Raw genomic sequence first — 26,964 nt, 5'->3', positions numbered from 1 at the left:
AAATTAAAGATAAGTCCTGTATTTTGTCCAAATGTCAGTGAGCTTTGTGGTCATTCTCATGTCCTGCAGAAGGAAGTTCCAAAGCCATAAGCCAACCAGCAAGAATTCTGTCTCCAGAGTTCACAAACAGTTTGGATTGAGTGGTTCTATTGTTTCTGGAAAAATATAATTTTGCAGTCATGTAGAAGGGCGCACTCTGAGGTAACCTGGGTCCAACCCATCAAAGGTTTTGAAGATTAAGACCATTCCTTCTATTTGACCCAGTATACAATAAGGAGCCAGTGCAGAAAACTGAACATAAGAATGGCCATTCTGGGACATACCAAAGGTCCATCTTCCCTAGTGCCAGATGCTTCAGAGAGAATGAACAAAACAGGCAGTTACAGAGTAATCCGTTCCCTGTTGTCCAGTTGCCATTTATGGCAGTCAGAGGTTTAGGGACACCCAGAGCATGTGGTTGCATCCCTGACCATCTTGGCGAACAGCCACTGATAGACCTATCCTTCAAGAACTTATCTAATTCTTTTTTGAACCTAGTTATACTTTTGGCCCTCACAACATCCCCTAGCAATGAATTTCACAGGCAGACTCTGCATTGAGTGAAAAAGTACTTCCTTATGTTCCAAGCTTTAAAAAAAAAAAAAAAAAAAAAAATCTTCAGCAGTTATCTGGTACAGAGGCTGATTTAAGCGACAAGTTACTTACCACAGTTAGTAGCTCTGCAATTTCCTATTTGAGTTTCTTCAGAACTCTTGGGTGAATACTATCTGGCCTTCGTGACTTCTTATTGTTGAATTTATCAATTAGTTCCAAAATCTCCTCTACTGACACACCAGTCTGAGACAGTTCCTCAGATCTGTCATCTAAGAAGAGTGGTGCAGGTATCTCCCTCGCTTCCTCTGTGGTGAAGACTGATGCAAAGAATTCATTACTGTCTGAATGCATCCGATGAAGCGAGCTGTAGCTCAAATAAATTTGTTAGTCTCTAAAGTGCCACAAGTACTCCTTTTATTACTGTCTCTGCTATGGCCTTGCCTTCCTTGAGTGCTTCTTTAGGATCTTGATCTTCCAGTAGAACCACTAACTGTTTGGCAGGCTTCCTGCTTCTGAATGTACTTAACAATATTTTGCTGTTACTTTCTTAACTATCCTTAACTAGTTTCTCTTCATATTCTTTTTTGACTTGCCAAGTTTTTCTTTTACACTTGACTTGCCAGAGTTTATGCTCCTTTCTATTTTCCTCAGTCAGATTTGACTTCCAATTTTTAAAAGGATGCCTTTTTGTCTCTAACCACCTCTTTTACTCTGATATTTAGCCATGGTGACATTTTTGTGTTTGTTTTTTATTTGGGATGTACATTTAATTTGAGCCTCTATTAGGGTGTTTTTAAACAGTTTTCATATAGCTTGCAGGCTTTTCATCCTTGTGATTCTTCCTTTAAATTTCTATTTAACTAGCTTCTTCATTTTTGTATAGCTCCCCTTTTTTATGTTAAATACAATTGTGATGTGTTTCTTTGGTATCTTCACCCTCACAAGGATGTTTATACTTAATTATGGGATGGTCACTATTATGACCACATTATGGTCACTATTACCAAGCAGTTCAGCTATAACCACCTCTTTGACTAGATGCTGCACTCCATTTAGGATTAAATCAAGAATTGCCTTACTCCTTGTGGGTTACAAGACTAACTCCTCCAACAAGCAGGCAATAATGGTGTTTAGAAATTTTCTCTCACTATCCTGTCCTGAGATGACATATACACAGTCAATATGGGGAGAGTTGAACTCCCACATTATAATTGGGGTTTCTATTTATGTAGCCACTCTATTCTCCTGAACATTTCACGATCACCATCACGATCCTGTCAGCAGTATATGCCTACAGCTACAGTCTTATTATTCAAGCATGAAATTTCTATCAGAGATTCTATGGTAGGGTTTGATTCATGTAAGATTTTTACTATATTTGATTCTATGCTCTCTTTCATATATAGTCCCACTCCCATGCCAGCATGACCTACTCTGTGATTTGTATATATTTTGTATCCTGGTATTTTCATGTCCCACTGATTACCATTGTTCCACCAAGTTTCTGTGATGCCTATTATATCAATATACTCATTTAATACCAGACCCTCAGATTCACCCATCTTAGTATTTAGGTTTCTAGAATTTGTATACAAGCACTTGTAAAATCTGTCAATATTTAGCTGTCTGCCTTCATGTGATGTAATGAATACATCATTTGACTGTTTCTCTTCAGTATCTACCTGTACTTCATCAACTTCTATCCTCTCTTCTTTGCTAGATTATAGAGTAACCTTTTTAATAAATCCTCCCCTAAGGGACATCTTTGTCCAAACTGTGTGCTCCTCCACACCTGTCAGCTTTCTCCCAGCTCTTAGTTTAAGAACTCCTCTACAATCTTTTTAATTTTACATGCCACCAATCTGGTTCCATTTTGGTTTAGATGGAGCCCATCCTTCCTGTACTGGCTCCTCCTTACCCAAAAGGTTTCCCATTCCCTAATAAAACGAAATCCCTCCTCCCAACACCATCATTTCATTCATGAGACCCGGCAGTTCTGCTCATCTAACTGGCCCTGAATGTGGAACTAGAAGCACTTCAGAAAATGCTTCCATTGAGGTCCTGGACTTCAATCTCTTACGTAGCAGCCTAAATTTGGCCTCCACAGCCTCTGTCCTACCTTTCCCTATGTCATTAGTACCTACATGTACTACGACCACCAACTCCTCCTCAGCACTGCACACAAGTCCATCTAGATGGATCAAAAGGTTCGCAACCTTCCTGCCCAGCACACAATTTATTTAGTAGTTCTCCCAATCATCACAAACTCAACTACCTATATTTCTAAGAATCAAATTGCCCATCATTATAACCTGTCTCTTCCTAATAAGTGGAGTTCCCTGCCCCAGAGAAGTATCCTCAGTGCGAAAGGATACCAGGACATCATCTAGAAGGAGGGTCCCAACTATGGCATAAAGTGCTCACATCTACTGTTTCAGAGTAACAGCCGTGTTAGTCCGTATTCGCAAAAAGAAAAGGAGTACTTGTGGCACCTTAGAGACTAACCAATTTATTTGAGCATAAGCTTTCGTGAGCTACAGCTCACTTCATCGGATGCATACTGTGGAAACTGCAGCAGACTTTATATATACACAGAGAATATGAAACAATACCTCCTCCCACCCCACTGTCCGGCTGGTAATAGCTTATCTAAAGTGATCATCAGGTGGGCCATTTCCAGCACAAATCCAGGTTTTCTCACCCTCCACCCCCCCACACACAAATTCACTCTCCTGCTGGTGATAGCCCATCCAAAGTGACAACTTTTTACACAATGTGCATGACAATCAAGTTGGGCTATTTCCTGCACAAATCCAGGTTTTCCCACATCTCCCCCACCCCCATACACACACAAACTCACTCTCCTGCTGGTAATAGCTCATCCAAACTGACCACTCTCCAAGTTTAAATCCAAGTTAAACCAGAACATCTGGGGGGGGGGGGGGGAACAAGAGGACACAGGCTACTGTTGTTACTTAGCAGACTGGTTACAACATGCTGAACTGTATAGAGGTTTTTTTCCCCCCAAAGACCTCGATCTTTATCTCCTGGTCAGTGCCTTGCATTACTCAAGCTTGGAAGACAGACCTGAAGACTGAATAAGTGTATAATAATTTAGGAGACAAAAAGTGATCTTGCCATTAAACCACAGGACTGACTCAAGGGTCTAATTGCCAGCTTTTCCACAGATTTACTATGTGACCATGGACGAGTCATACAGCCTCACTTTATTTCCATCTATAAAATAGGGGAGTGATGATTCTTTAGACCCAAAGATGCGAAAAGAGTTGAATGAATTCATGTCTGGAAAAATTGGATGAATTTTGAGGCCTTTTAACAAAAGATATTAGAAAAGAGTAAAATATAATTATTATTACCCAGTATGAAAAATCCACTCTAAAGTGGGTAGCTCTCTCAGTAACTGAGGTGGACATTTCTTTTAACTGAAAGCTTACATTCTGCAGAAAGTTTTCATTCCTTATGATGGAAGGAAAACCATCTAAACCAGTGGTGGACAACCTGCAGCCCATCAGAGTAATCTGATTGCGGGCCGTGAGACATTTTGCGGACGTTGACTGTCCGCAGACACCATCCTCTGTTCCTAGCCAATGGGACCAGTGGGAAGCAATGGCCAGCATGTCGCTGTGGCCCCTTTGCCTGCAGGCGCTGCTTCCCAACGCTCCCATTGGCCGGGAACAGAGAACCACAGCTTCTGGGAGCTGCGGGGGGCGGTGCCTGTGGACAGTCAACGTCAGCAAAATGTCTTGCGGCCTACAATCAGATTACTCTGATGGGCCGCATGCAGCCCATAGGCCGCAGGTTGCCCAACAATGATCTAAACATTAGCTACTAGCTAAAAATATGATTCTCATGAGCCTCCAAACACTGTTTCAGCACTTCTGCAGCTGCTCACAGCTTTACCAAGCAACAGCAGCAGTACAAAGTTAGCAAGCAAAGTCATGTTCAGCACTCGTGCCAAAATGTCATCACCTTCTCACTTGCCAGCAGTGGGGTGTGTCTGGGAAGCTAGGAATCTAAGAGCATTGAGGGTTGGCCCCAATACCTTTTAAATCTGCTAACAGGTAAGAAGACAAGAATAGCCAGACGGGTCAGACCAAAGGTCCATCTAGCCCAGTATCCTGTCTTCCGTAAGTGGCCAGTGCCAGGTGCTTCAGAGGGAATGAACAGAACAGGTAATCAAGTGATTCAGCAGGTATCTGATCATTTTTCAAGCCCTGAAATCAGATCTGGCCAACTGAATTTAACAATGAGGATTAACATCAAACTCACACAAACACTGGTCAATGAAGTTTAAGTATCCTTAAATACTAAAAACAAGATCATAATGTCTATTGTATTGCTTTATTTTTTCAAATTAAATGAATACTGTACATTTTAGCAGAATTGGTGAATAATAATTTCCCTTTCATTTAAAAGAATGTATGTTACCAGGTCCAAAAGCGCTATCACTAAGTTTTTTTTTTTTTTTTTGGTATTACTGGGCTTCATATATTAACCTTGTTATCTATTGGCAGGCTTGGAAGGATTAGAATTTTTTTTGACTGGTAAACGTTGATTTCACCATACATAAAACAAACTGACAAAAATATTTCTATCCATAATCGAAATTGACAGGCTAAGTACAAAAATGCTTCTTTTCAACTTAGAGTTTGATTTACAGATATTTACTTTGTATATTTTGACATGGGTTGTTGAGAGTTTGTGTTTTAGCTGTTATAAAGCTTTAACTTTTTGAATCTCAATGTCCGTCATTAAATAATTGTTATGACCTCACCCCATAATTTCCTGCAACTGTGAAAATTTAAAGTTGAAAAAAAAAACAGGAAAAAAAAACAAACAAACAAACAATCATCATCTGTCAAAATTATTTTTAAAACAAATCTAATTCAGCCAAGCCTTTCTATTGATTAGGAAAACTGCTTCCTTGCAGTTGAGTACAAAATTTGACTGAGAAACTGCCTAGTTTCCATATATGCAAGCAATCATAACAGGAAACAAAACTACTCAGAGGTTAGGATACCCTAACTACCCAGATACCACTATGGATATATCCATTATGCCCATCAACGAAAGCTAAAAACAGGCTTCTTTACTTTGAGAAATACTAACTCATTCCAGATGACTGAAGATACAATTCTTTTTAAACAGTTTAGCAAGGCGCAATATAGTAACTTCCCACAATAGCTTTTGTATATTCTCTCAACTCCAGCTTGTCATTTTTCAGCTATAATTAAACAAGACTAAACACACAACAGAACAGCAAACTTTAATGCTGCAAAGCTTGAATTAGCAAAGCAGTACAATAATTGATTCAACCATTTTGGGAGCAATGAATTCCTGTGATGAAGTTAAGTAGCTCTGTGAGCAAGATTTAACGAGGACTCTCACCTTCATTGTACACAGCAGATATATCACTGCTCAGGCTGAATAGTCCAAGTCACAGATGCCTTTTAAAATACACGTGAATACAAGTTGATGTTACTATCTCTTCACAAAAAGAAAAGGCGTACTTGTGGCACCTTAGAGACTAACCAATTTATGTTTTTATACATCCGATGAAGTGAACTGTAGCTCACGAAAGCTTATGCTCAGATAAATTGGTTAGTCTCTAAGGTGCCACAAGTACTCCTTTTCTTTCTGCGAATACTGACTAACATGGCTGCTACTCTGAAACCATCCATCATGGTGTCTCATCTACATCAATTTTTTTTTAAACAATCCTGAAGGAAATGCTGACAGTCCCTGGATGTCTTCTCCAATGTAACCAAAACAAAAATGGGAAAAAAAACTCCATCCCCATGAATTTCTAACACTCTCACTAAACAAATGATAAACACTTTTGTTTAAAGGCAGCCTGCATTGTCATGTGGTAGACCCAAATCAGATTATTTCCAGTTTCTCACTCCCAGGCAGAAGTAGCGGATCTGGACTAGAAATCAAACTTAGCCTAGGTCTGTATTATAGACACTACAGCAGCATAGCTATCAGCACTACAACTGTGCCACTGTGGGAATACAGTGTGGACACCTGCTAAGGGAAGGGGCTTTTTCATTGCTGTAGTAAATCCACCTCTCATAGGTGGTAGCTAGGTCAACAGAAGAATTCTTCCATCAACCTAACCGTGTTGTCACTGGGGATAGGTTGGCTTAACTACATCCCTCTTGTACATCACACAGGGATGTACCTAGGTCAACCTAAATTTAAGGTATAGACCAGACCTCAGAGGTCTCATGCACAGCCCGACAGACTGACACAAATTACAAATGAAGTTAATAAAAATGTAGGTTAAGGAGTCTGTAGCCTGTGATTTTGAAGTTAAAAACCAGATAGACAGACGGGCATAGGCAGTGGGCAAAGAAATTTACAGTGAGTGTTTCATGGATAGTTCAGAAAGCAGAATGAAAGCTTACATGGTCACATTCAATTTTTATTACAAGGTAACTAAAAAAAGGCTATTCCTATAACACCAGAGATTTCGATCAGTGTAACTTACGGCTCATGTTACTTTGTTGGCTTTAAGGGGGGGAAGACATGTGACCTGCACGCTATTTCTGCGAGAGAAGAAAAAGTAGGTAGTGGAATGCTGGAAACATAGGCATAACAACGGATACTTGTTTAAACAGAATCATTTTTCTTCCACTTTAATCCCTGCAGATGCACGTCATCTCATTCGTACTATGGATGGAAAAACCACTTAGCATTGTCTCATCCAACTTACAGGGTGGCCATTACACCACGCCTTACCCAACATTATACATGCATTAATAGAAAGGTTTTTCTATCAGTAACTTATAAATTTCTCCTTCATATTTTCTCTTTTAGACCCATAAAGGACTTCTTTTATTTACAAGGGTACAAGGAAGTCCCTTTCGATTTAGCCATCTTTTAAGAAAATCTGAAACTCTGACTTTTCTAAAGGGAAAAAAGGAACCAAATATACCACTCTGTATCAAGAAGACTGGCCACTGTAATATCTTGAATAAACAATCTGAAAAACCATATGCTACTTGTGAGAAAGTTGTTTGTGGTTAGGTTTGAGAAATTCTTAAGAACACAGGAAACCTCTTGAATTGCTCAAAATCAGTTATGATTTCCTGGGTATTACTACTGTTTTGATTTTTACTGTTCCTTTCTGTGATCTGTATCACTCAGTTAAAAGACAGGACTTAAGGATTGAGGTGAAGCAGGGGTACCTTAATGTTGTACCTGATCAGTAAATGACTGCTGAAAACTAGTCATTAAATGTACTGCTTTCTCATTTAAAAGACAGAAAGAAAGCACTCTTCCCTTTTGCAATTCAATTTCCCTTTCAGTTCTATTTATCAGAGTGAAGTATTTAACCAAAGCATTGAGTATTTCTCAATACTAACGCTACACTTTTCTTATAATTGATATTAAAAGGTTTAACAACTCTGGTATTATACTCATTCTTAGTGCAACATAACTGATTACAAGATAAACACTAAAGAAATAATTTCATAAAAATTGCTTTTTATACTATGGACATTAAACAACATAGTTTGTACTTTTAACATTTATATTCTAGTTCTTTATAATACCTGAAAGCACCGATTAAACAAAAACTGAAAACTGCCATTTAAGCTTATATATATATAATTTCTTTGAAGGACAGAAACAGTAGGAAGAAATCACAAATAAAGTATTAAAAGGACACAGTCAGGTCAAATTCAGACAACAGCTTTGTGTGTGTGTGTGTGTGTGTGTGTGTACGTACACGCACGTGCACACACACACACCCTAGCCCCACTTGAAATGTTTCCATGTTTTGTCATGTTGTAGTTATTTATTTTAAATTACCACAAGAGAACCAGCTTCCCATCCCAAAGACATTTTCCTGCAGTGTTTGCATTGTGTTAGGAGGACTGGAAAGTGAAACTGATTACAAACAAAACAACTAATTGATTAGTCGGTTTTCACTGTCAAAGATGAATGACATACAAGTATTCAATTTTCACTGTCTGCTTTTTTAAAACTATTAATGTATTAGTAGCATATATAAGGAAATAGTATTTTTAATGTAAGAATTTAAGTGTGTTTATTCAGTTTTATGCATAGTAACAGAATGCTATATACACATTATAAATTACACCACCATGAAAAGCTTTGCTAGCTTTCACTAGTCACGATTCTATAATTTACTTATAGACAGTTTGTAGCTTCAGATAAATGTACCCTCAGATAAACATTCTAGTATGTGCTATCTATAGTAATTAAAGTGTTCAAGCGTAGCAGCCTCTATCTGTGGATGTACCAAAGCCAAACAAGGCCTCATAACCCACAATTCACAACAACAAGTTAGTTAAAAACTAATCTTTAGAATCTAGCAGCTCAGGATTCTACTCCAGTAAAAGCAGCTTTAGGCTGGAAAATAAGAACAGACTGAGCTCTGACAAGAAACTGTAGATGAAATTCTAGTGGATTAAAACAACTACCATTTATGTACAGTCTTCTGCAGAAATCTTAGCAGTAAATAAAAATAGCAAGTGGAAAATTAAGTTTCTGCAGCCAACTTTTCAAAGAAATAGAACAAAGGTAAGCGTGTATTCCGATCTTCCTTCGGATATTTCTACCAATACTTCAACAAAGCAACCAAGTATTCATGTTCTGCAGATACACAGGGTTAAAATGAGATGATTTCATAAATATTACATGTATAAAATATAGTTACATTTTGGTCTTTAGACTCATAATAACTGGTCAGAGTACCTGAAAAGAGCTTGTGCACTTTTAATCATAGCCACTATCTATAAAGTCCTGTAGACTTTCAATTACTTATCAAGTCTTGATGCTATGAAAAGAAAATGCAGCAAGAGATTGCATTTCACTCCGGTGAATTTATAGAAGCAAACATTTTTACAGATTAAACAAATAAAATGTTTCCATCGCAAGAAGTCAGTTGCATTTTAGTATCTCTTCAAATATTCTCATTTTTGATGCTCCACCTTTAAATTATAAATTTAAAGTCCACAAATACCACCATCAGATCAATTAAAGTATCTTGTATGCCTTTCAAATACATAGGTTCACATTCTGGTAAAGAATAGTTTGCAATACAGTACTCTAATGAAATCTGTTCAAAAGCAGACCTGCAATGCGTATGCTTTCAGTTTGCAAGATCAATCAATATCCAAACAGCTAACGTTTAAGAAGGGTATATAGCAAAAGACGCAATAAAACTACGTGTTTACTTTAGGAACAAGACAATGTTCTCTATAAAATCATGAAGATTACGTTCCAAGGGGCTCTATAAGGTGTTAGATTTCCCATTTCTTTTCACAGTTAACGATCAAAGCTCTTCTACTAACCAAAATACCATCAGGGTTTTAAAACTGCACACACACACACACACACACACACCTGCCTTTCAAGAACCAGGGGAGAAGCTGTATTTACAATACGCAACCAGTCTAGGATTGGGCGGGTAGTCTCATCACATTTCACGACTTTAGCCTTTCTTTGAAACGAGTTACGACCTCTATTTCTCTATTAATTTCAGAGCAAACTACCTTTAAGAGAACGAAGAAAATATTCACGATGTAAAATCCAAGATTTTTTTGTGTGCGTGTGGGGGGGGAATTATGTAACACACACACCCCTTGCTGCAGACTCCATCAACGCAACTATCAAACCAAAACAGAGTCAGAAGCATTATGCTTCCCGCATTCCTCTCCTTCCTACCAACATACATCTTAAAACAAAGTCATTAGCAGAGCCATTGCCTCCCCAGCCACTCCCGGTGACCTAAGCAGTCGAGCCTCGAGCTACATCTCTCAGAAGGAAGAGAACAGCCACCCTAACCCAAGGTGGGCAAGTCTCCCCTTACCGGGAATAACCCACCACTACAACCCATCATCACGCCCGGCTCAGCATTAAAGAGAAGTGCGGGTGGCAACTCCCCTCCCTAGTTTTTGGGGGGTTAAACTTTCCCAACCACAAACACACACACGATAAACCATCCCCATCCAGCTGTCGGGAAGTCTCCCTCACTAGGACAACTCTCTCCTCCCTCCTCCATCATCCTTTGATCTATGATTAGGATCATGTGTTGCACGCTGTGTATAGGGGGGTAACTCCCCATCGTACCTCTTGCACCCCCTAACCCAGCACCATGGAGGAGAGTGAGTAACCCCCTTTCATCCCCAGCACCCTGGAGAGAGGCATCATCATCCAGCAGTACCCATCATCCCCCAAAGAACGAAGGAAGCCGACCTTGCCTCCAACCCCAACTCAGCCCTCGCATAAAAGGTGGTTTTACTCAAGGTAAAGGGATTAATTCCCATATGAAATAAGAGAGGGTTAAATTCCACCGCGAGAGAGGTAAAGGGGATATTACCATGGGGAAAACGGGTTAGATTCCCCCCCTCAAGGAGAGGGGCAGGGGGCTCAAACCACACAGACAGGTAGGTAAATTGGGTGCCCCAAAGAGAATGCGGTTAGACCCCATCAAAGAGGGGAACTGGGGGTTAAATGCCATAGAGATTATAGATGGGATGCATGAGATGTCATCGTAAATAGAGTAAACTTCACCTCCAAAAAGGGGAACAGGGGTCCAAACCTCCCAGAGGGAACAGCTAGGGTGCCATAGGGTTAAATCTATAGATAGGGTGTCACGGGGAATTGGGGGGGAGGGAGGGGCTCAAGCCCCGCAGAGGACAGGCGGGGCTGTCACGGGGAATTGGGGGGGGGGTCGGCGGCTCAAGCCCCGCAGAGGACGGGCGGGGTGTCACGGGGAATTGGGGGGGGGCGGCTCAAGCCCCACAGAGGACGGGCGGGGTGTCACGGGGAATTGGGGGGGGGCGGCTCAAGCCCCACAGAGGACGGGCGGGGTGTCACGGGGAATTGGGGGGGGGCGGCTCAAGCCCCACAGAGGACGGGCGGGGTGTCACGGGGAATTGGGGGGGGGGGGCGGCTCAAGCCCCGCAGAGGACGGGCGGGGTGTCACGGGGAATTGGGGGGGGGGGGCGGCTCAAGCCCCGCAGAGGACGGGCGGGGTGTCACGGGGAATTGGGGGGGGGGCGCGGCTCAAGCCCCGCAGAGGACGGGCGGGGTGTCACGGGGAATTGGGGGGGGGGCGCGGCTCAAGCCCCGCAGAGGACGGGCGGGGTGTCACGGGGAATTGGGGGGGGGGCGCGGCTCAAGCCCCGCAGAGGACGGGCGGGGTGTCACGGGGAATTGGGGGGGGGGCGCGGCTCAAGCCCCGCAGAGGACGGGCGGGGTGTCACGGGGAATTGGGGGGGGGCGCGGCTCAAGCCCCGCAGAGGACGGGCGGGGTGTCACGGGGAATTGGGGGGGGGCGCGGCTCAAGCCCCGCAGAGGACGGGCGGGGTGTCACGGGGAATTGGGGGGGGGCGCGGCTCAAGCCCCGCAGAGGACGGGCGGGGTGTCACGGGGAATTGGGGGGGGGGCGCGGCTCAAGCCCCGCAGAGGACGGGCGGGGTGTCACGGGGAATTGGGGGGGGCGCGGCTCAAGCCCCGCAGAGGACGGGCGGGGTGTCACGGGGAATTGGGGGGGGGCGCGGCTCAAGCCCCGCAGAGGACGGGCGGGGTGTCACGGGGAATTGGGGGGGGCGCGGCTCAAGCCCCGCAGAGGACGGGCGGGGTGTCACGGGGAATTGGGGGGGGGGCGCGGCTCAAGCCCCGCAGAGGACGGGCGGGGTGTCACGGGGAATTGAGGGGGGGGGCGGCTCAAGCCCCGCAGAGGACGGGCGGGGTGTCACGGGGAATTGGGGGGGGGCCCGCGGCTCAAGCCCCGCAGAGGACGGGCGGGGTGTCACGGGGAATTGAGGAGGGGGGCGGCTCAAGCCCCGCAGAGGACGGGCGGGGTGTCACGGGGAATTGAGGAGGGGGGCGGCTCAAGCCCCGCAGAGGACGGGCGGGGTGTCACGGGGAATTGGGGGGGGGCGGCTCAAGCCCCGCAGAGGACGGGCGGGGTGTCACGGGGAATTGAGGAGGGGGGCGGCTCAAGCCCCGCAGAGGACGGGCGGGGTGTCACGGGGAATTGAGGAGGGGGGCGGCTCAAGCCCCGCAGAGGACGGGCGGGGTGTCACGGGGAATTGAGGAGGGGGGCGGCTCAAGCCCCGCAGAGGACGGGCGGGGTGTCACGGGGAATTGAGGAGGGGGGCGGCTCAAGCCCCGCAGAGGACGGGCGGGGTGTCACGGGGAATTGGGGGGGGGGGGCGGCTCAAGCCCCGCAGAGGACGGGCGGGGTGTCACGGGGAATTGGGGGGGGGGGGCGGCTCAAGCCCCGCAGAGGACGGGCGGGGTGTCACGGGGAATTGGGGGGGGGGGGCGGCTCAAGCCCCGCAGAGGACGGGCGGGGTGTCACGGGGAATTGAGGGGGGGGGCGGCTCAAGCCCCGCAGAGGACGGGCGGGGTGTCACGGGGAATTGGGGGGGGGGCCCGCGGCTCAAGCCCCGCAGAGGACGGGCGGGGTGTCACGGGGAATTGGGGGGGGGGCCCGCGGCTCAAGCCCCGCAGAGGACGGGCGGGGTGTCACGGGGAATTGAGGAGGGGGGCGGCTCAAGCCCCGCAGAGGACGGGCGGGGTGTCACGGGGAATTGGGGGGGGGCGGCTCAAGCCCCGCAGAGGACGGGCGGGGTGTCACGGGGAATTGAGGAGGGGGGCGGCTCAAGCCCCGCAGAGGACGGGCGGGGTGTCACGGGGAATTGAGGAGGGGGGCGGCTCAAGCCCCGCAGAGGACGGGCGGGGTGTCACGGGGAATTGGGGGGGGGGGGCGGCTCAAGCCCCGCAGAGGACGGGCGGGGTGTCACGGGGAATTGGGGGGGGGGGGCGGCTCAAGCCCCGCAGAGGACGGGCGGGGTGTCACGGGGAATTGGGGGGGGGGCGGCTCAAGCCCCGCAGAGGACGGGCGGGGTGTCACGGGGAATTGGGGGGGGGGGGCGGCTCAAGCCCCGCAGAGGACGGGCGGGGTGTCACGGGGAATTGGGGGGGGGGGGCGGCTCAAGCCCCGCAGAGGACGGGCGGGGTGTCACGGGGAATTGGGGGGGGGGGCGGCTCAAGCCCCGCAGAGGACGGGCGGGGTGTCACGGGGAATTGAGGGGGGGGGCGGCTCAAGCCCCGCAGAGGACGGGCGGGGTGTCACGGGGAATTGGGGGGGGGGCCCGCGGCTCAAGCCCCGCAGAGGACGGGCGGGGTGTCACGGGGAATTGGGGGGGGGGCCCGCGGCTCAAGCCCCGCAGAGGACGGGCGGGGTGTCACGGGGAATTGAGGAGGGGGGCGGCTCAAGCCCCGCAGAGGACGGGCGGGGTGTCACGGGGAATTGGGGGGGGGCGGCTCAAGCCCCGCAGAGGACGGGCGGGGTGTCACGGGGAATTGAGGAGGGGGGCGGCTCAAGCCCCGCAGAGGACGGGCGGGGTGTCACGGGGAATTGAGGAGGGGGGCGGCTCAAGCCCCGCAGAGGACGGGCGGGGTGTCACGGGGAATTGGGGGGGGGGGGCGGCTCAAGCCCCGCAGAGGACGGGCGGGGTGTCACGGGGAATTGGGGGGGGGGGGGCGGCTCAAGCCCCGCAGAGGACGGGCGGGGTGTCACGGGGAATTGGGGGGGGGGCGGCTCAAGCCCCGCAGAGGACGGGCGGGGTGTCACGGGGAATTGGGGGGGGGGCGGCTCAAGCCCCGCAGAGGACGGGCGGGGTGTCACGGGGAATTGGGGGTGGGGGGGCGGCTCAAGCCCCGCAGAGGACGGGCGGGGTGTCACGGGGAATTGGGGGGGGGGCGGCTCAAGCCCCGCAGAGGACGGGCGGGGTGTCACGGGGAATTGGGGGGGGGCGGCTCAAGCCCCGCAGAGGACGGGCGGGGTGTCACGGGGAATTGGGGGGGGGCGGCTCAAGCCCCGCAGAGGACGGGCGGGGTGTCACGGGGAATTGGGGGGGGGGCGGCTCAAGCCCCGCAGAGGACGGGCGGGGTGTCACGGGGAATTGGGGGGGGGGGCGGCTCAAGCCCCGCAGAGGACGGGCGGGGTGTCACGGGGAATTGGGGGGGGGCGCGGCTCAAGCCCCGCAGAGGACGGGCGGGGTGTCACGGGGAATTGGGGGGGGGCGGCTCAAGCCCCGCAGAGGACGGGCGGGGTGTCACGGGGAATTGGGGGGGGGGCGGCTCAAGCCCCGCAGAGGACGGGCGGGGTGTCACGGGGAATTGGGGGGGGGGCGGCTCAAGCCCCGCAGAGGACGGGCGGGATGTCACGGGGAATTGGGGAGGGGGGCGGCTCAAGCCCCGCAGAGGACGGGCGGGGTGTCACGGGGAATGGGGGGGGGCGGCTCAAGCCCCGCAGAGGACGGGCGGGGTGTCACGGGGCAGGGGTTAGAGGCGCCCCCTCACACGCAGTCTCCCAGGGAGGGTTCAGTGCGGCGGGTTCACCCCCCCCCCCTGGGGCTCACTCACCTCTAGCAGCCCAGACCCCAGCGCAGAGCAGCCCAGCGGTGAGGAGCCAGGCGGGCGTCAGGAGAGGGCAGAGCATCCCGGGGCGCAGCATCGCTCGCTCTCTCCCCGCTCAGAGCGGGTGGGGGGGTTGACCCCTAAGAGACAGGACAGGGGGCGCCCCCAGCGGGCCGGGCTGCGTCCCGCGCCGCGCGGCGGAGGGTCCGGGGCGCTGAGGAAGCTCCGCTCCCTTCCTCAGAGCCCAGCACTCCGCCAGCGGCCGCTAAGATCAAGATGGCGGCGGCTGATGCTTAGGTTCATTCTCTCCCGCAGCGGTTACCAGGCGGGGGAGGGGGAGCCGGGGAGAAACCAACTCAGCGAGAGGGAGAGGGATGGGATATACGGGATGGGAGAAACCACCTCATTCCTATGGAGGAGGGGAACAAACCACTTAATCTTCGCAGGGGGAGAGGGGCAAAAGGAGAGAACTCACCTGGGGCAAGAGGGTAGAACCATTTATGGGGGGGGGACACCCACACCTTATTTCTTGGGGTGGATTAGAGGGAGGAGAGAAATCAAACCTGTTGCGGGGGGGGGGGTGTTCATGGAGGGGAGAGACCACCTCATGGGGGTGGATAACATTTCTGCGGGAAATGTTGGGGGGCGGGGGTTGAGAGAAGGAAAGTACCATCTGGGGCGGTAGACAGATGGGGAAAAAACCATCTCATCTCTGTGGGGGGAAGGTTGTTTTCACGCTCTACCTGGAAGAAACCAAAACTACCCCGCCCTCTCCTCTGGACTCCTGTCACAGCCAGGGCTGGTTGGGCCCCTGCTCTCCCTCTGCAGAGCCCGGGGCTTCCTCCTCCAGCGTGGGGATGGCTCCATTCCTTTAGCACGGGAGGGGGAGGATGCGGGTGCTCATGGGCCTGCCCGTTTGCACTGTATTAAACATCACACATGGCAATGCCATCTCACATGATTTGCTCTGTAGAGGTAGGAGCGCAGGCGGGAGGTATGTAGATGCTGGCGCACCATCCATTTTGTATTGCCTTGCAAGCTCCCATCGCTTGCATTGAAAAGGGGGCAGAATGCAGATGCTGCTGCTCAGTCAGTCGTGCCCTGTGTTAAGCACCACACCGTGGGCGCTACCAGGATAAAAATAAATAACATTGCAATGCATACTACCGTGGTCTGTGTTGGCTGGAGTGGAAGGCAGAGCTAAAGACAGATGCGTTATTCAGTTTGCTTTACACTGCAATGCAGACTCCCTTGGATGCAGGGAGGGAAGGTACAGATGCTCAGTTCCTTTTGTGTCGCATTAAACTTCATATTCCACTGCAAACTCGCGTGGTTTTCCACTGGATGAGGCAGAGGCGGAGGAGTTAAAACAGTGGCGCCCTGTTACTTATTTAATGGGTGCATAGGGAGTGGGTGGATGGTGGGAATGTAAAATGCTATATCACTCGCAATGCTTTCTCCTTTTTGTATTGTACAGTATTAAAATTCACAAACTGCAATGCAATGAAATCTATCCAGAAACCAAATCCTTCAGTCTTTACTCAGCCAGAAGCCTAGCTGAAATCAAGGACATTTTTCCTAGGTAAGAACTGATGAAAGATTGTAGGATTTACATAAGGAACAGTTTGCAGCATAACTGGCCTAATGCAACAGTTATTTTCAGGAGCCTAGATGTCTCTCCAAACTATGTAGGATTGTTGTCTTCTTTCTATTATTGTGTACTCTATTTCCATGGTTGTGTTGTTAATTTTTCCTGATTTTCTCCAAAGAATAATTGTTTGCATTCCTGCCATTGAAATTAACTGTGTTACAAGATTGCTCTGTATCTTGCTAATACAAAAATAATATTTTGCTCTTGTATAGCTCCTTCCACGTGAGGATCTGGAGTTACTTTACAAACATTAACTAATTAAAACTTCATGACTCAATAGTGGGTCACTATCAAGTCATTCTTTTAAAAATTACTTTTTAAAAATTCCAGTTCCTGATACATCAGCTTTTAAATAGTATATCCTGACTTTCTAAACATTCCTTTACATTTTTATAAGGGATTGGCCTGCTCCCATGTTAATATTTGTAAAGATATTTCCAGCAAGGCTGGAATTGATTCAGGGCCCTGATCCTGCTATAGGGGAGTAGGATCAAGCCCTTAGAGCCTGATTCTTCAATGACAGGCGTAGAGGTCTGCCCACAAATATCACATTGTAGGCTGGTAGCTTACCAGGGAAATGGTAAAAGAGACCTGCATAAAGTACTGTCAAATGCACAACGTGAAGAAAATAGAGAAAAATATGGCAAGGGTTTGTTTGTTTTTTAAAGTAATCTAAGGCCACAATGCTGCAAAGACTTATCTATATGCTTAACTTTAAGTACATGCATAAGTCTTTATAGGATCAGGTCTATAGGTGATTTTTGAGTTGGTGTCCTTTTAAGAATTATTAGCCCAATTTTACAGATGGAGAAACTGAAGCACAAAATGCCTTTCTCATAATTGAGTAGTATAAACGTTTCTGCATAGAGTAGCTAAACTGTTTTTCAAGTACCTAAGAAGCATGCAGACATTCAGATTAGTCAGATGCATTTTTATGTACATTGATTCTTTTTTATTAAGACACAGCATTAAGTTCTATCTGGGAAAACGTGCAGGTGCCTCATGTGGAAAAAGCCTGCATGTGAATAATTCAGTTGCACAGAACCTGTTCAGCAGCAGAAGGATGATGGTCTCAGGTTCCTTTGTTATTATTGCTCTTTGATCAAAAAATTCAATCAGAGAGCCAATTTCAAAAGAGGAAAATCTACCTTCCCAGATGTATAGAGCTTCATAAAAGCCAAAGTGAGACAGACTGATTTTATCATTACAGAGATGACTGTTTTGCACCTATTCGCCATTTCACGCCCACAGTAAAATAAAACAGACTGTTTTGACATCCCTGATATGGTTTTTATTTCCATCTTTTTTTATATATTTAAACTCATCATGTGCCTTTAGTGCTGGCATGACAGACAGCTCTGTTTATCTATAGAACAGGCAGTCCCAGTAACAGCTCCTGCCACGTTGCCCCACCAGTATACCAGCAAAGCAAACTCCAGATGTAGGGGACACCAGCCTTCCAGAGCCGAGAGGATAATTTATTCACCACACCAGTCGGTCCTTGCTCTACTCTACTAAAAGACAACTAGTAACAATTATTGTGCTGTTTTTCTTACTCTTATGGACACTTCACCACTGGGAATTGGACAAAGGCCACCAAAGAGCCATCAGAAGCAACTTTCACTCCCTAGCATCCTGGGCTGGATTTAAACTGGATCCTGCAGGTGAAGATTTTCATGCATTACCAGTCCCCTACATTATTCATCCCACCTCCAGGATGCTTATTTTAGTTTAGCAGCTATATATTCTATGTTGTTGAAATATGACTGCTTCCTCAACATGGAGGCAACATCTTGTGAGCATGTATCCCACTGAACATCAGAGAAAAGTAGGGAAAGAAACAACTGAATGTCCCACATCATTAAAAGGAGCTTGGGGAGTCTAGTGCTGGGAGCAGGACGCTCTGAGACAGAATTCTTGAGTGCTATTCCTAGCAGTGCCAATCATTTCTTTAAAGCAAGTTACTTAATCTTTCTGTGCCTCAGCTGACCAATCTATAAAATGGTAATAATAATACTTCCTTATAGAGGTCATTTGAAACTTGTGTTTGTAAAGTAATGTCAGGTTTCAGAGTAACAGCCCTGTTAGTCTGTATTCGCAAAAAGAAAAGGAGACAGTGGGGTGGGAGGAGGTATTGTTTCATGGTCTCTGTGTATATAATGTCTTCTGCAGTTTCCACGGTATGCATCCGATGAAGTGAGCTGTAGCTCACGAAAGCTCATGCTCAAATAAATTAGTTAGTCTCTAAGGTGCCACGAGTACTCCTTTTCTTTTTGTAAAGTAATGTGTGATTCTCACATTTAAGGTGCTATGGATATGCACTGTATTATTATTAAAACAGACTGTCCCATTAGAAGATAACAGAGAGGATTATAGACTGTCTACAAAAATGTAAGTAAACTAATTTATTTTCCCAAGCCCTGGGGCCTGATCCAAGGAGGTGCTGAGCATCCACAACTTCCCGTAACACCAGTGGGAGTTGTGGGTGGTGAGCATCTCTTGGGCTCAGCCAGAGGGCAGGTCAGGATAGGCCTACTTTCTTTACACAGTTCCCTTACAGATGCATCATTTCCTCTTTAAACTGATGCTCAAAAAAATTGAAACCCTTCAGGGATCTTTTTCTGTGAGGCTCCATCCTGAGGGAACAGCTTCCACTACTCAGATTGCTCTTTGAATTTCCAAGGTGCTATTCGGTAGCTGGAGAAATGCCATATGATGCATTGTTCAAAGAGTTTTATTAGAGCTTAATATGATCTCCAAGATGTGCCAAGTCTATCATTACCTGACAATAGAATTTTGTTAGTTCATAACAAAATAGTAGGGTTTGGACAGCTTGTATAAACACATTTATGATGTTATTACTTCCTTGGTGGAGAGCAAGAGGGTGGATTTTTATTATTTTATTTTAGGTATAAGCAGCAGCATAGATACTAATGTCTGACTTGGCAATCAAATACGGCTGGTGTGACTACATCGACCAGAGATGGACCCAGAGCATCAGGACAACCCGAATCTGGCACGTTGCTCACCAGCACATAGAAAGATTGAAAAAACCAAGAGTTTGAAAATCAGAAAGCAAACCAAAGTAGTCCCATAAAATTAATTTGCATCCAGAAGAGCAAACCCCCGTTCATTCTACCCACACATTACAACACCTTTGCTAGAACCACCATGTTCTGAAAAGAGCAGGAAACTACAGGATAATACCCTGAGGGAAGACACTCAGTGTTATGCTCCCTGTTTGCCAGTTGGGCAGTGCTGCTTCTAACTTTGCTGTGTAACCATCCCTTGGCAAAGTGACCAGTTTACCTCACAGCTATTTATTTTGGGGGCTGGACGATGACCCAGACCACTTGCTTTATCAGCAGCTAGAAAGTCAATCTGCATTTCTTATTCAAGCTTCCCATAAAAATGTCTTGATTTAACAATCTGCTCAACTGTGACGATTTGGAGGTTCTGTCTGTACCAATTCTGAGTTGTGGATGAGGTTATGAAATTGTATCATGACATTACCGTGTCTTGGAAAGCCTATATGTTTGTAGAACCACCGCGAGTTAGAGTTGTTTCACATTTTTGCCAGGCCAGAGACAATGGTGGGTGACAAAGCAGACAATAGCCTATTCAAAGTAAAATACCTTTGGACAATGGATTTGCTCTAGCTGGGATAAGACACTTCCTCCTCTTGTCTGAAGGGGTGGGGGGGGTGCCTTGGGAGCAATGGAAAGTTACCAAAAAGCAGAACAAAAGCAGCAGGTCACCCCCACTCCCCGGCAGGAAATTATAAAGGGACACACAGAGGGGACATGGGGGAGGGAGCCATTTTATACCAGATTAAGATGAGGGAGCCTGCAGCGGGGGCAGGATAGGCAAGGGGGCAAAGAACCCTGCCTGCCTGATGGAACACAGATGAGCTCCCAAGGGAAAGGTGAGCTACTGAGGGACATTACGTTTAGGATATTTTATGGTTTTCTGTATGATCTGTATTCTATGTGTTTTGTTAAGTAAAGAACAGCGGTGCTAGAATCGGTGCTAAGCCTATCTACCAGTATGGTTTGGTCTACACTGCAAGGTTAGATCAACATAGGGTGACCAGATGTCCCAATTTTATAGGGACAGACCCGATATTTGGAGCTGTGTCTTATATAGGCTCCTATTACCCCCCACCCCCGTCCCAATTTTTCACACTTCCTGTCTGGTCACCCTAAGTCGACATAAGGCAGCTTACATTGTCTACATGAAAATACACTACACTACAGTGCAAGCGTCTACATGAAAATGTCACTCCCACTGATGTAACTTACCCACTACGACTACTTAATAACTCCACCTCTGTGAGAGACGTAGCGTTTAGGTTGATGTTCGGTTGACACAGTGTCAGTGTAGACACTGCATTGCTTACATTGACTGCTACTGCCATTCAGAAGCCATCCCACAATACCCAACATTGACAATTGAATCTGTGCAAGCGCTCCTGGTGAGGACACGCACCAACAACACAAGGAGCTTAGTGCAGATATGGAAAAGCGATTTAATTACTCCAGTGACTGTAAGTCAACGTAACGTAGGTCGATTTAGTTTTATAGTGTAGACTTGCCCTTAGTGTTTAAGCGCTCACAACTACCACATTGGCCCTGAAAGAGAGAAACTGTAAACCAGAAGCTTCACACCTTTTGGGTGGGTTCTAGGAGAAGGGTATGCTTAAGTACAAGGGAGCTGAAGGCTCAGTGCTGCATGCAGAGGGGCTAGACAGCTGGACAGTGGGTTACAACACTCAGAGGGGGGTGCTAGATAGAAGGTCTGAGCTGAGAGAGTATGGCTAGAGACTCAGAGATTGGGGCCATGGCTGGATTCCAGTCAGGCCCCAACAGCTTGAAACACCCCAGGGAGACAAAGCAACACAGGCTTGGATTCCCCTTGTAGCAGTCCAACTGGGCTAGGAAGGGGGACTTGCTAGGATGTGCGACACCAATATACGCTAGATAGCACATCATATCAATAGAAGCCTCTAGCCCAGCTGTTGCAGTGTATAGCTGAATCCTGACATTCTATCAATGTTTCACCAGCTGAGAGTGTGTTATAATGTATATTTTTCTTTTGGTAAGTAGGAGCCCAACCCAACAAATCCTTACTCACAGGAGTAATCTTATTGACTCAATGCACAATTAAGGACCACATACACACAAGTAAAGGTTTGCAGGGCAATTAAAAGACAGCCGCTGATGCATGTGTGATAAGGTACAGATCTGCTAAATTCTTCATGCTTGGGAGTCTATGTCCGAAACAGAATTGTGCATTGACTCTGCATGGGAACTGTAAATGTATTTGGAATCGATTCACAGCAGTCTGGACAGTTGGCATATACATACAAGACAGTACTCTCTGCAAAGTAATACATTTTTCAAATGTAAATAATCAAACAACCTGATCTTCTTATATACATCAGAAAAAATCATATTCAAAAAGCATAATCCAGAATGACATGGCTATTACTGTGTCTTAAAATGGTGAAAACAACATTAAATAACATTACCATCCCAGGTACGATGGTAAATTATTTAACTTGAGTTCTACTAAAACATGTGCTCCTAACATCTCTTTTCCAACTTGAGTGTCATCTCAAACAGTTTATCAGAAGGAAAAATATTGCAGCGCTTATCTAAATAGTTCTGATCCTCCAAAACCTATGAAGGCGAGACACTGCGGAGAGAATATGTCAGGGCCCCTTTATGTAGATATAGATACTTTCCCAAATTACCTTAATTAAAAAAAAAATAGAATTAATCTGCAATTATGTCACTTTGTGCTATGACACTACCAGATCTCAGGGCTTGTCTACACTACTGGCCGGATCAACAGGCAGTGATCAATTTAGCAGGGGTCGATTTATCGTGTCTAGTATAGATAAGTTTCAGAGTAGCAGCCATGTTAGTCTGTATCAGCAAAAAGAACAGGAGTACTTGTGGCACCTTAGAGACTAACAAATTTATTAGAGCATAAGCTTTCATGGGCTATAGCCCACTTCATCGGATGCATAGAATGGAACATATAGTAAGATGGATAGATATACACATACAGATAAGTTGAAAGTTACCATACAAACTGTAAAGGAGTACTTGTGGCACCTTAGAGACTAACCCATTTATTAGAGCATAAGCTTTCGTGAGCTACAGCTCTGAGGAAGTGAGCTGTAGCTCACGAAAGCTTATGCTCTAATAAATGGGTTAGTCTCTAAGGTGCCACAAGTACTCCTTTTCTTTTTGCGAATACAGACTAACACGGCTGTTACTCTGAAACCATACAAACTGTGAGAGGCTAATTAGTTAAGATGAGCTATTATCAGCAGGAAAAACACACTTTTGTAGTGATAATCAAGATGGCCTATTTAGACAGTTGACAAGAAGGTGCGAGGATACTTAACTTAAGGAAATGGATTCAATATGTGTAATGACCCAGCCACTCCCAGTCTCTAGTCAAACCCAAGTTAATGGTATCTAGTTTGCATATTAATTCAAGCTCAGCGGTCTCTCATTAGAGTCTGTTTTTGAAGCTTTTCTGTTGCAAAATTGCCACCCTTTACTGAGTGGCCAGAGAGGTTGAAGTGTTCTCCTACCGGCTTTTGAATGTTATGATTCCCGACGTCAGATTTGTGTCCATTTATTCTTTTGCGTAGAGACTGTCCGGTTTGGCCAATGTACATGGCAGAGGGGCATTGCTGGCACATGATGGCATATATCACATGATGTGCAGGTGAATGAGCCCCTGATGGCGTGGCTAATGTGATTAGGTCCTATGATGGTGTCACTTGAATAAATATGTGCACAGAATTGGCATCAGGCTTTGTTGCAAGAATAGGTTCCTGGGTTAGTGTTTTTGTTGTGTGGTCGCTGGTGAGTATTTGCTTCAGGTTGAGGGGCTGTCTGTAAGCGAGGACTGGTCTGTCTCCCAAGATCTGTGAGAGTGATGGGTCGTCCTTCAGGATAGGTTGTAGATCCTTGATGATGCACTGGAGAGGTTTTCGTTGAGGGCTGAAGGTGATGGCTAGTGGCGTTCTGTTATTTTCCTTGTTGGGCCTGTCCTGTAGTAGGTGACTTCTGGGTACTCTTCTGGCTCTGTCAGTCCGTTTTTTCACTTCGGCAGGTGGGTACTGTAGTTTTAAGAATGCTTGATAAACACCTTGGTATCGCCTTGGTGAGTTAAGTATCCTCACACCTTCTTGTCAACTTTCTAAATGGGCCATCTTGATTATCACTACAAAAGTTTTTTTCTCCTGCTGATAATAGCACATCTTAACTAATTAGCCTCTCACAGTTTGTATGGTAACTTTCAACTTATCTCTGTCTCTAAAAATATATCTTACTATATGATCCATTCTATGCATCCGATGAAGTGGGCTGTAGCCCACGAAAGCTTATGCTCTAATAAATTTGTTAGTTTCTAAGGTGCCACAAGTACTCCTGTTCTTTTTAGTAAAGATAAGTAGATCTAAGTACGTCAACTTCAGCTACGTTATTCATGTAGCTGAAGTTGCGGAACTTAGATTGATCCCCCCCGCATAGTGTAGACCAGCTCTCATTAATTAGCCTAGGTTGGGCTGGGTCAGCATGGAGCTGAGAGATTTCCAAGGAACAGGGAGGTGCTGCCAGTATCTCAATAACTAAAATTCTTCCTTAACAGTCAGTGCTGACTAAGGCCCTGAGTCAGTAAAGTCAATGAAATTTAAGTATAAAGTTAAGAACGTTTTTAAGTGTTTTGCTGTACTGGGGCCCCTACAGCCCAGCACATTGACAGAGAGTGTTGTGGTGTTGGAAATGCCAGTTCTGTATGAGGCATAAAAATAATGATTATGAGGGATTAGGACCTTAAAGATCCCTGGGCACTTTCCTAAGATTGTTAAAGACTGAGTCCTAACCAAAAGCCTTGCATTCTACCAACCTAAATTCACCCTGCAATTTCAGCATGAAATGGAAATTGGTTCCTGTCCTAAACTTGGGTAGTGCTGTTTGCTGTTAAACAGCTGCTGTGCTTTATGACTTTCATTGGTGGAGCAAGAGATCCCTCTCCTCTCTATAAAAATACAAGATGCTATTATTTTCATAGGAACCCCATACAGAACTAACGTAGACTTCATAATCTTTTCCACTAGTCTTCCTCCTACACCTTGGCCTGCCTCTTCATCGCCATAAATATTCAATTTTGTTTTTACTAGTAACCGATAAAACTGGGACAAAGGCCTCTTGGCAGAACACATTTTCTGTTACAGCTGACAAACTAGTGGACTGGTGTCCTTGAAACACACAGCATGACTAATGCTTGGTTTACAAGGATCTAGGAGCACACATATTTCTTGCACTTGTCAGAATGGAGCTGAGCAGCCAGAAATGAAGAGCTAAGACGATGGGTAAAAATGAATGCCCTGCACTGCTTCTTACTTCAAGGAGAGGTGTGTATCATACCTGGAGAGTTGGGGTTCTTGACCAGCAAACTCAGTCTATAATAGGGATGAGCCTGAACCACAAAGCTCAGATCCAGAACCAGCTTTGAAGATGCGCAGAGAGCAAAGTGGTGTTCAGTTACAGGGGTTACGCTGAGACCCTTATAGAAAAAGGGACCAGGGGCACAGGGGTTGACTTTTGTTTTTGCAGATGGGTGCCTTCCAAATTTACTGGGCGCGACATGCCTACTCCTCTCACCTACTGGTGGCTTTTTGGTGCTGAGCACCCCCTATTTTTTCAATGCGTGCTGGAACTCTGGAGAACCCATGGAGTCAGCGCCTATGGTACAGAGACCTACCCATGGCAACCCTAACCCTATCCCCAAGTCCTCTACTAATAGGAATCCTAACCCTATCCCCAAGTCCTCTTCTAATAGGAATCCTAACCTAGGGCGGGGAACCTTACCCATAGGAACCCTAACCCCATGGCAGGGACCCCTACACATAGGAACCCTAACCCTACCCCCAAGTCTCGTACTAATAGGAACCCTGATCCTAGCCCCAGTCCCCTACCCATAGGAACCCTAACCCTAGGGCGGGGACCCTACCCATAGCAATCCTAACCCTAGCCCCAACTCCCCTACCCATAGGACCCCTAACTCTAGGGTGGGGACCCCTACCTTTTGGAACCCTAACCCTAGCAACAAGTTTCCTACCCGGAGGAACCCTAGCCATCGCTCCAAGTCCCCTAATCAAAGGAACCCTAACCTGAGGGTGGGGACCCCTACCCATAATAACCCTAACCCTTGCCCCACGTCCCCTACCCATAGGAACCCTAACCCTTGCCCCACGTCCCCTACCCATAGTACCACTAACCCTACCCACCAGTCCCCTAACTCTAGCTCCAAATCCCCTACCCACAAGAACCTCAACCCTAGGGCAGGGATCCCTACCCATAAAAAACCTAACTGCACCCCCAAGTTACCTATTGTCCTGGTGTATGCACACACCCCTTTCCCCATTGGGGTGGGTTGTGGGTGAGGGTTACACTGCGGTTACAGTCTACCAGACTGTCCTTGGACGCAAGGCAGTACAGCCAAAGTCAATATGACTGCCCTTGGGATCAAGGCTACATGGCCTAATGGGTGGAGTTGGGTTGCCACCCGGGGGATGATAGCCAGGGTAGGGGGACCCAAGCCCTCCCTGCTCCACTGGGTCCCAGCCCAAGGCCCTGTCAGTGGCAAGTGTGGTCACTACCCAGTCAATAGGGATCCTATCACAACACACTGACCTTCCTCGGGTGGAAGATACCAGTCACATCACCTTCCTGGGCCACTTCCTATCGTGTTTCCTGAAGCCAGAGTCCATACTCCGCCGGGATCTCCGAGGTCCTCAGTGCAGGTAGCTACCCGGTATTCCAACTCCAGCTGGCCGCTCGTAGGCAACAAGTCTCCGGTCTGGTCCTCGGGATCGCTGGCTCCTGCAGTCAGGTACTGACTGAAGTTGTTCCTGGCCTGGCACCTCCACCAAGTGTCCTCCCTCCCTCAATAGAATGAGCTGAGCTGCTCCCTTTTATACTGAGGCAGCAGTTGGAGCATGCCCAGCATGGTGTGAGGGACAGGACTTCCACCACCCACAGTGTGGGGTTAACCCTTTCTTATCTAGTGTGGGGTATGCACGCTCCATCACAGCTATCCAGAGGAACCCTAACCCTAGGGCGGGGATCCCTACCCATTGGGACCCTAACCCTAGTGCAGGGATCCCTACCCATAGAAACCCTAACCCTAGCCACAAGTCCTCTACCATAGAAACGCTAACTCTAGGGTGAGAACCCCTACCCATAGGAACCCTAACC

At 47.0% G+C, this 26,964-nt stretch overlaps 1 protein-coding gene and 1 long non-coding RNA gene across 5 annotated transcripts in view; one reads left to right on the top strand and one right to left on the bottom strand.

Annotated features, from left to right (window-relative positions):
- The window catches only part of CLSTN1 (calsyntenin 1), a 64,190-nt gene extending 48,846 nt beyond the window's left edge, over window positions 1–15,344 (bottom strand). For all 3 annotated transcript variants that reach the window (XM_084651582.1, XM_084651584.1, XM_084651583.1), the window contains exon 1: window positions 15,034–15,344. In XM_084651582.1, the coding sequence (XP_084507708.1) occupies window positions 15,034–15,124 (91 nt within the window). In that variant the 5' untranslated portion in view covers window positions 15,125–15,344. The remainder of the gene's footprint in view (window positions 1–15,033) is intronic.
- A 491-nt stretch (window positions 15,345–15,835) lies between these two features.
- Window positions 15,836–22,041, top strand: LOC311532773. 2 transcript variants are annotated; one of them, XR_014714445.1, is made up of 4 exons: window positions 15,836–16,297; window positions 16,505–16,609; window positions 18,051–18,342; window positions 19,588–22,041. It is a non-coding gene; the product is annotated as an uncharacterized lncRNA (long non-coding RNA). The 2 variants fall into 2 exon arrangements; XR_014714446.1 differs by lacking the exon at window positions 19,588–22,041 and having other exon boundaries at window positions 18,051–18,995.
- Window positions 22,042–26,964: the final 4,923 nt, after the last annotated feature.

This window comes from Lepidochelys olivacea (genome assembly GCF_965140295.1).
Source record: "Lepidochelys olivacea isolate rLepOli2 genome assembly, chromosome: 18".
Classification (NCBI taxonomy): domain Eukaryota; kingdom Metazoa; phylum Chordata; order Testudines; family Cheloniidae; genus Lepidochelys; species Lepidochelys olivacea.
The sequence above is the reverse complement of the archived record's forward strand: the minus strand, read 5'-3'. Positions and strand labels throughout refer to the sequence as shown.